The sequence below is a fragment of the Penaeus vannamei genome, chromosome 2 (genome assembly GCF_042767895.1).
Source record: "Penaeus vannamei isolate JL-2024 chromosome 2, ASM4276789v1, whole genome shotgun sequence".
NCBI lineage: Eukaryota > Metazoa > Arthropoda > Malacostraca > Decapoda > Penaeidae > Penaeus > Penaeus vannamei.
In genome coordinates, this window is record NC_091550.1 from 24,659,895 (window position 1) to 24,670,079 (window position 10,185).

The 10,185-nt window shown below is 37.3% G+C and overlaps 1 protein-coding gene across 1 annotated transcript in view; it reads right to left on the reverse strand.

Moving 5' to 3' along the window:
* The window catches only part of LOC138864419 (CXXC-type zinc finger protein 1-like), a 10,734-nt gene extending 9,211 nt beyond the window's left edge, over window positions 1-1,523 (reverse strand). Inside the window, exons 1-4 of the mRNA XM_070131529.1 lie at window positions 1,313-1,523; window positions 1,052-1,189; window positions 609-776; window positions 1-128 (exon numbers count right to left, since the gene is read on the reverse strand). The exon at window positions 1-128 is cut by the window's left edge and continues 31 nt beyond it. Of these exons, the coding sequence (XP_069987630.1) occupies window positions 1-128; window positions 609-776; window positions 1,052-1,159 (404 nt within the window). The 5' untranslated portion in view covers window positions 1,160-1,189; window positions 1,313-1,523. The remainder of the gene's footprint in view (window positions 129-608; window positions 777-1,051; window positions 1,190-1,312) is intronic.
* Between the last annotated feature and the right edge of the window lie 8,662 nt (window positions 1,524-10,185).

The window sequence follows — 10,185 nt, forward strand, 5'->3', positions numbered from 1 at the left end:
TGTTCAGGACACATCACACGCAATCTTTTACAATAGGTAAGGCTACTGGGGTTATAGAAGTCACAAAACATGTTGTTGCCTTCAATGCGAGTCTTGTACATAGATCCAAATGTTGTTTGACTCTCCAACTGCAAAAATACAGAAAAAAGGTTATTAATAATAATACGAAAAAGAAAATAAGATTTGACTACTTTAAAAATGCTTATTGCAACTCTAACACAATCATTCACATGTACCTTAGAGGCTCACTTTCTCTAAAATGCAATATATGATTAATCATAAGCCTAACACAATAAATACAGTTTAACTAACATTTCCTTTAAATTATCTCTTACTTTTTCTTCTCTCTCTCTCTCAAATATCAAAGCCAATCATTATAAGTTACATTACAGAAGAAAAAGGTTTTCAAAATAGGTAGTGCATCATATAATCATCTACAGTTAAAGGTTAACATTCCCCTGTGCTCCATTTTTTTGGAAAAAAAAGAAAAAAAAAGCAATGTCTTTGTGTATCAAAAAATAAAAATAAAAATAAATAAATAAATAAAAATTTAAAAAAATATATATTTTAATGATAATAATAATAAAAAGTTTTAATGAAGGTCTTACTTTGTTGAAGCAGTTTTCCAAGTGACGTATTGCTCTTCTGGCAGGTACTTCATGGCCACAGGTGACACAATAAATAAAAGCACTGTCTCCACTATCATCATCACCGCCATCATCTGCATTAGGGTCAATCTTTTCATTTTTTCCTCGCTCAAGCAATTTGTCAATATCCTGTTTAAGAATGAAATATCAGGGCAATATAGCTAAAACATTATTCAGTTAAGCAAAATAATTTATCCACAGTATTTGTAATATACTTATTCTACAACATTAAGATATATGTGGCTACGAAACATAAATCATATCATCCTAATAAACATGATCAACAAACAATATAATATTCTGTTTCTTTTAGGGTGAATATTGAACATATACATCATCACGTCCAATAGCATCAACATGTTTACCTTGAAAAGGTAAACTCTCAGTGTATAATGAGCTCTTACCAAATGTCTCTGATCAAGCTGCTGAAGTACTTCCCGAGCCTCCAACTGCTGCTTTCTGATCTTTTCAAGTTGCCTGATATCGCGGGTTTCAGCTACACACTCCATCATCTTCCACTCTTGAATACGTTGTGGTAATACCTAAGGAGATGAATGAATTACCTATATTACTGTATCAAGATTAATATGACCTGTGATTAATTTAAGTAATTTTTTTTTTCTTTTTTCTTGGGAGGGGTGGGTAAAAACAACTGCTTAACTTACTGAATAAATCCTTGCTTCTGCTAATTTTAGGCCACACTCATCACTACAGTACTTGCTGTTTGGCCGTGCTGCTTTTACACACTGAGGACCAAAGCACTGCCTCACTGCAGCCGCTTCTCCCTTGAGCCAACCTGCATCTGAGTCTGAATCTGATGAATCTGGTTCATGGCGTCTTCTCTTATTTCTGCTTACATTAATCTGTTCTTTTCTCTGAAAATAAATACAAATGGTCAATAAGATACACCACAGTCAATAGGCCAGAAAATCTACATCTACATAAACAATTTTACTAAAGATGAGCAGGGGCAAATTCTCTCATTTTCGCAAGGAATTTTCAAGTTCATTGAAATTTCATAACAATACAGCAGAAAAAAATTGATAAACCATGGAAATAGGTCACAGGAAAAATAATATCTATCTTATTAAGATTTCCATGAAAAAAAAAAAAAAAATACAAAAATAGCAATGGATTGTGAGCCTCCATAGTAATCAATGCAAATGAACCCAGTTCCAATACTGAGATAAAACATAAATACTGAGAAAGGAGATGAACTGAAGCACAATGGGCTGGTGTGGGGAAAATGATGGATGACCAAGTCCAGCTTAGTTTATCAATTGTGTTTAAATATAGACGACTTCACAAGTGTTCAGTCACCAAGAGAGGAAAGGAACTAAAAGTTTACCAGCCACTAGAGAAGAGAAGAGAAGAGAAAAGAAGAGAAAAGAAGAGAAAAGTGAAAAGTGAAAAGAGAAAAGAGAAAAGAGAAAAGAAAAGAGAAAAGAGAAAAGAAGAAAAAGAAAGAGAAAAAAAAAAACAGAAGGCATGTAACTGAGTAGAAGATAAGAACTGTAGTAAATAGGCAGCATCATGGAAGACACAGAGGGGTCATGTAACAACACTAAATTAGAAAGAATAGCAAAGAACATGAAATGGCATTCTATAGTTAGTTATGTTTAGGAATAACTCCAGGTATGGATGGTGAGGCTACTGAGCCAGAGTGACAGTGATTATTGTTGGTATTATTCATTATTTCCAAGTTTCTTTCCAAAACCAAATGAAATTTACATGTAAAAATCGTAAGATGTATGAAGCAGTTATGAGACAAATAGGCATTAACACACATAAGGGCTCTGAAATGGCTACTTAACCCAAGTATGGCTTTAATCACAATTCATTCTACTTGTCACATCAGTGATGGCAATGTCTGTCATAGTGGAACACCCTTATAATGGATTGTTAAGAAAGTCATTTTATAATTTTAAAAATTTCCAGGCTTTATTATATCATGTCACATGACGTGATGTGACTGGACATGTGGTAATATCATGTGACTCTTATCATATCATATTATTTTTTGCACCATGTTACATGATCTGATGTTGGTCATTTGCCCTGAACTCCGGGACAAATAGAGTGCCCCAGCTGGCTATAAAAACATGTAAGAGGGAGAGCACAGGTCATGGTAGTCTTTTGTCAGCTTGACATTTGATTTTAATAATGTCTGGCTAACTTTTTACAGTTTGTTCTCAAAGGCGTCAATCTTCCCTGCCATGGATTGGTTTGATGCCCTTACATCAGCTTTTCATTTCATTTCCAATGGGTCCAGGCGCCCAGAGTGTGATTAGCTGTGGATATTCAGACATGACCTCAACATCCTAGAAAGATAATCTACTTCAGTTTTCATCCCCAGCAAGTCCATTACATGAATGGCAGTCTGTGGGCCTTCTGGGGGTGAAATTAGGCACTCTAGTATGTCCTTAATAGGACACGGAGGGGTATCATATTATACTAAATGTGCTGGTACACCACTGCCATCAAGTTGTACATGTGACAGGACTGTGGGAATTTTCCTGCCAGTATGAAGACAGTGACTGACCTAATGGAGAAGGGCATGAGCTTCACACCAGTAAGTGGTATTCGTCCCCTTCATTGTTCCATTATTTGCAGGCAAGGAAGACAAGTGCTATTGCATTGCACGTTGCAGTGCAATGCAACAGAAAGCACCAACCAACAGATTTACAAGTGAAGGAAAGAAGCAATGTCAACAGCCACAGCACACCAACAGCCATGACGGAACTGCAATGGGTGGACAAGCAGCCAGAGATAATGTTGTCTGAACCCATACTAGCATGATGGTCACCTTGTTACCAAACCAACAGAAAGGACATGATAACAGAAACACAGGTGAAGGAATTAGGCAACGTTGACAGCTGCTATACCACAACGGCCATTACAAATCTGCAATGGATGAACAAGCCGCTAGTGACAATGTTGTCTGTCTCCCACACTAGCAAGATTGATATTCTGTTATCAAACTGTTGGGGAATTGAGTGAACAAAGCCCAAGGTAGTAACAGACTAAAACACTGGATGAAGGGTGTTGACCTGAGCAACCATTTGTCACAAACATACCTGGAAGCCAGAAAGACCATTAAATGGTACAACAAGATAGTTTTCTAAATGCTGGATATGACAATGGTGAATTCCCTGGCAAACCACAGGGTTATAAATGCAAAAAGACAAGGTACCCTTCAGCTCCCATTCTTATTCCTTCTCTAATCCCTACTACTGCTGCAAAAATTGCTGCTGCTGATGATGATGCTCCCCCTCTGCAAGTGGTTCACATGCCAGATGATACACCATTTCGGTGTTGGAGGTGTGCACACTGCTGAAGGCAGAAATGTTGTATAAAGTGTCTCCCTCTGCCAAGTTCCTTGCTTCAAGGAGTTCCATAGACATCAGGGAACTCACCATTTGGTAAATTAATGTATTTATATTACAACTGAAGCAGGAATAAACAAAAAATCAAATTGAGTGTTTCTGCCCTTCTGTGAAACCAAACAACTACTTAAAAACAGTAAACTGGCATGTACATCTTGTAATATGGAGTATAAACCACTATACAAGTCATGATCAAATAATAATAATAATAAAAAAAATGTCATTTGGCAAAATAAAAAAGGGACTGGCCAGTAATGTGCCATTTCCATTAGAGGATTTTTTTAACACACAGACAATTCCGCAAGTGCATAGTCACCTACAGTTCAATTAGGAAGTATTTTATGAGTCAGGTGCTGAAAGAAGATATATTTCTCAGGACATACAGCCTTAGTGCTGATAATTCCTACATAATTTATATATATAGTATGTAGTATTATGGAACTAGGCAAGGATATCATTCACCTATTGGATACTTTAACTCTAGATATGAAAAAAACATGTAAAAAATGCACCCAGCCTTTATGGTTAATGGTTAATGGTTAAAAGCAAAATATATGTGCTAGACATGTAAGGTAACATAGCACTATAGAAAAGTAAATTAAAGGAGGGATGAAGGGTGATAGTTGATATGCATCAACTATCTAGAGTAATCTTGAAAGATTAAAGATGGGTAAAGGAGTTGGTGTGTGAATGGGCTATGGTGGGTCTAGGTAAGGAAATTACATAAGGGTTTCATGTGTGTATCCAGGAGGGAGTGGGAATGATAGAGGGGATGGAGGGAGAGAGAATGTAAGTGAAGTTGGAGTTGAGGGGGGTGGGTTGTGTTGGGAGGGAGTAGGAGGAAGTGGTGTAGGGGGAATATGAGTAGGAGGAGGATGGATATCGGTATAAGACGGAGTTGAGGGGGATAGGTTGCGTTGGGAGGGAGTAGGAGGAAGGGAAGTATGGGGAATATGAGTAGGAGGAAGGGAAGTATGGGGAATATGAGTAGGAGGAGGATAGATATCTGCACTCACTTCGAGTGTGGAGGGAGCATGAGTTGTGGAAATCTGTCTCTTAAGCATGTAGCTTTGAATATCTTTCATGGTTTCTTCAGTGGAGTTGGTTGAAGAGACTTGTGAGACAAAGGTTTTCTTATGAGGAGGGGAAGAGGAGACTGGTGTCTGAGGAATAAGGGTAAAGGTAGGTGGAGGGGAGTGTGTGATAGGAGGAGTGGAACGTTAGTCTGTCTGGGTAGTGCGGGGAGGGAGAGAGGACAGTGTTGGGGCTGTTGAGATTGGAGTGTCTGGATTTAGCATGGCAAAAGAATTTGACTGAGGAAGGTAGGATGTAGAAGTGGAAGTGGGGAAGTAAGTAGGTATACGGGAGGGTGTAGGAACATCCTGGGTTGGAGGGGGAGGGGCAGAGCGAGCGACATTACTAGAGTAGTAGGTATAAGAGAAAACTTGTCAGCATGCTTCCTGTCTGGCTTCACGCAGAGTGAGACCATTTTTGTATCAGAGTTGATACCTCAGACTCAAACTTGTAAGTGGGACAGCCTCTATAAAATACATTATGGGGGCTGCCGCACTTAGCACACATGCGTGTTTGTGCAGGGCAGTTTGATTGGTTATGACCAGGTTGGGCACATAGGGGCATCGGTCTGATGGGGAGGAAGTTGGTATGGTCGAACAGGGAGGGATTGTCCACTAATGTAGATACAAAAGGGAAGGTCAAGTGTATGGAAAGTAGTTTTGGCAATGTTGGTGGGTTTCTTTTGATGATCTCTAGGGGGAATGGAGTAACACTGTACTGATATCATGGTCTTTGAGGCAGCTGAGTAGGTATTCTCCACAATCTGACCAATCGATATCCATAGGGCAGCTTACTGGGAAGATAGAGACAGTACAAGTATTAAGAGGTGAATGAGGTTCTGCAGGAATGGGGTTGCCAGAGAAATCAGTTAGATCTGATAATGCTATAGCTTCAGTTTCAGATGTAACTGTCACGAAACGGGAATGATCAGGGCGGGTATGGAAGGGGACTCTGGCCACTTGCTTTTGAAGACATTGTTGAAAGAGAAGAGTGATGCCTGAGTAAGGAGCTGTAGGGAGGATCATGAAAAAATTAGTCCCATTTGACTGGGCTAAATAGAGTATTTAAGATATCGGTAGAGTTGTGGGTGGTAGAAGGACGGGGATGTGTGGAACAGGGATTATTGTTGAGGGGGGTAGTATTACAGAGAGATGGAGAAAAAGACTGTAAAGGTAGTAATAAGGGAAGATGAGGTGATTGGTGAAGAAGGCTGTGGGGGTAGAGTTGATGAAGTTGAGGAAGTTGGGAGAATAGGAGTCTCGACTTGCGTGGATAATGCACTAGTAGGCACTGAGGAGTGGGTAGTAGTTGTAGTTTTTAGAGTTGTGGTCAAAGGAGTGCCTGGGGTCGGGGAGCCGGGAGAGTTTGAACTGGTGGGGCTATTTGATGAAGGGGCAAGCCTAATTGCCTCTAATATGGGTATTACATCTTCATTACTGGCCATGAAAAGCCTTGGTTATGTTAGGGAAATAAACAGTCTACCCCTCAGGGTGGACTGTAGGGGCTAAACAAAACAGGGGAATACCGTGCCCATAGTTCCCTCAGGCCATTCAGGACTGGCACAAAGTCAGCCTTTCATCCTTTCGGCACAAAGTCAGCCTTTCATCCTTTCAGCATGACTCTTACACCTTAGGAAGTAGATAGTAGAAGGGGTTGGAGAAGGGACGGAAACGAAAGAGCTGGAGGGAGAAAAGACCATGCAAAATTAGTTGAGTCGAGGGCTGAGGCCCTAGGCAGGGGAGATCCCTGCATTGGGTCTCAGTCTCCGTCTCCAAAGCCCCCCCCCCCCCCTGACAACAATAGGCAAGGGATTGGGGGGTCCCCCCAGCCTTTATGGAAAAGAAAAACTTTGTCGTCTGAAAAATACAAGTCTTTGTAAATTTACATATGTAATATTCTAAACTCCATTCCTTTATTCATTCTTAAACTGGGTAAAATTCTGGGATCCCAAGTTTCATTTGCTATTTCCCTAATCCAAGGAAACAAAAAAGAGTAAAGCTAGGTCTTATATGTTCTTTAACACTAGGTTTACTTGAGTAGACACTCTGACAAGTGTGTGGGTTAGGTGTACAAGAACACTCGTGTGGTAACAAGACTCCATGCCTCCTCCTTACAATATCATCTTTCCTTTTCTTCATAAGTGTTTATAGCTTTTTTGCCATTTTTCAATGTCCATATCTGTCATTAGATTCAGTAGCAGAGTGCTTTCCTTGCACAGACTCTATATCTCTAAGTAGTCCACAACTCAGTGCAATGATAATAACAATGAGTAACATTCTGTTTTTTGTGTTTTGTTTTGTCTTTTCATAATATTCCATTTTCTGTAATACAACCTGCACTACCAGTCAAAGTACACATTATTACGATGCCCAATGGGTCTAATCACTCTCTAATAGCTTTGTGTACACCTGGCAAATCATTCCCATCACCTCAGCCTTCAACCAAAAGTCTCATGACAGCAAGTTTTCCCATGACAGCATGTTCATAACACCCACCCAAGCCAATTTTTTTTCCATGACATGATGTTTATGTTATCTGAATCATAGGGCTTCATTTCTGTACAATACTCTATAAAATACTGTGTACAAAAGACTTTTTGTTTTTTGTTAAGAGGATTGTCTTCTTTTTTTCTTTTTCAATTTCTTTTGTCAATTTTGATGAAAATCACACCCTATTATCTAGACCCTAGTCAGATCTAGAGATCTCTGATATAATTTTTTTTCTTTTTTCTTTTTATTGCCTGAAACTTTATGGAGATAGAAGTTGAAAAAAAAAAATGGAAATTTTCTTAAAAGTCCCCCCCCCCCAAAAAAAAAAAAAAAACTACACAGGCATTCATATATCTAGGGAAGGTAGAATTTTTATTTTTATTTTTTCAAATTTTAACTTTTGTTTTACTGGGAGGAAATATTTTACCAAGATGACTAGGTAAAAAAGAAAGAAAAAAAATCATAAATGTCACTTTTACAAGAAGTACTGGAACAAATTGAAAAAAACTATTCTCTACATTCCCTAGATCTTTTATTTATCTACAAAATGAGCCATATGGGGATCGTCTAGTCATTTTTTGGTGTATTCCGCTCATCAGGCTGAAATCGAGTTTAATGCATTTTCAAGGAGTTTCAGGGCCTCTGATTCTCCCCTGAAAATTTCCAAGGCCCGACCATTATATTTTTAGTTGCTAGCAGCCCTTTTCGATGTGGCCCGAAATATTATTTTTTTCATGGTACCTTAGAAAATAAAAAATGAGATTATTTTCTGAAAGCTTATTAAATTTCACGATTGATGGTACCAACCTTCATTTTTTGAAATAATTATAAAAATGTAGCAAGTCTCCAAACAACAATAATAAAGAAATTATTCATACAAATAAATGAATATATGCCATTCATACAGAGTATTTTCTTCTCTTTATGTTTTCATCATACATGTTTGATCTATGAGCAAAACATTTCGAATATGCAAACCTTCCCCCCCCCCCCAAATGGGGGGTAGGATTGCCAAATGATGGAATATTAGGTAGGCTACGTCACACCCCAGGTAAAAAAATTATCGAAATCTGTCCATAACTTTTTGAGTTGGGAGAAAAAATTCCTGGCTCCGAACCATGGTCCGCATCACCACCAAGTTGGGTCAAAACACACCTCTGATTAATATCTTATTAAAGTATGTTCATAACTTTTAGAAATATCAGAAAATACAAACAAACAAACAAAAAACAATAAACAAACAATCAACAAAAAAAAAACAAAGAAACAAACGGAATTAACAACATAAATAAACATAAGGTCATGGGATACATGAAAATGATCTATATATCCTTACATACCTTATATACATACTTTTACACCGCCCTGTACTTGTATTTCGTCTTTTCACAGGAGTCTTAGCATGAAAATTGGCTATGTGGCCCCGTTGAGTTAAACATGGTGCAAAGACACCTGAGGCAAAGTCTGATAACCTCCAGTCTTGCTGAGAATGGGACACGTATGATACCAGTCCAACTGGTGAACGATAATTTTTTCGACCTGTATTATACATTGTAAAACCCCATTAGAGCAACAATAATAGGTAAATAATAGATAATTACATCATATACAATTATTTTGTACATGATTTCATATGTAAAATGTGAAAAAAAATGAAAGGGAAAAAGATTGCGATGTTTGGGTCCTTCACATTTTTACGCATAGCACACGCATTTTCAGTCCGATTTCAACGTATCATGGCTCATTTTGTATCAGAATAGTAGATCTATTACATGCTGCAATAAGGATTTGCAAAATTTTCATGCGCATCTTATAAAAGTGATATATATTTTCAGTTTCCCTTTTCAGGGTGGTGAAATACTGGCCTTCGTAATTTATTCACAAAAAAAAAAGAAAGAAGAAGAAGAAGAAAAAAAAAAAAAAAAATACGGTCGACTTCTAAAAATTGGCTTCCGCATATAATAGTAGAAAGATTGTTCTATTCAGAAATGAAATCAGAATGGCTGTACGAGATTTTTAAAAATGGTCAATGTTGGCCTATAGACATGAAAAATTACTGCCACCCTGCTACACTATACGAAAGATTTTGAGAAATCATTACAAGCTGGCAATGTCCAGAATACTTTGGAATGCAGGCAGATGATAAAAAATTATGGTTTAAGAAGATTTTGCTTCTCACTTTAACTTTTCATACCATAAGGATTATGAAAAGAGAGAAAAAATCTTTAACGACCGTTATTTCGGAAGTAGACTCTTTTTTTTTCAAGAAGCATACAGGACGCAAATTTAGTCCAAAATAAATGTATTATGGTTCTTTTTGTAGATAAATAGTGTGTCTAGGGAAAGTAGGAAGCGATTTCCGATTGCGCTTCTTGTAAAAGTGAAATATATATGAAAAAAACATCATAAGACACCTGCCAGTCAACTCGGTTAAATATTAAAAAAAATAAAAAATAAAAAATAAATAAATTAAAAAAATATATATATATAAAAAAAAATAAATAAAAAAAAAATAATAATAATAATAAAAAATAAAAATAAATAAAATAAAATAAAAAGTGTTTCCTACATTCATTTTATTTATTTTTT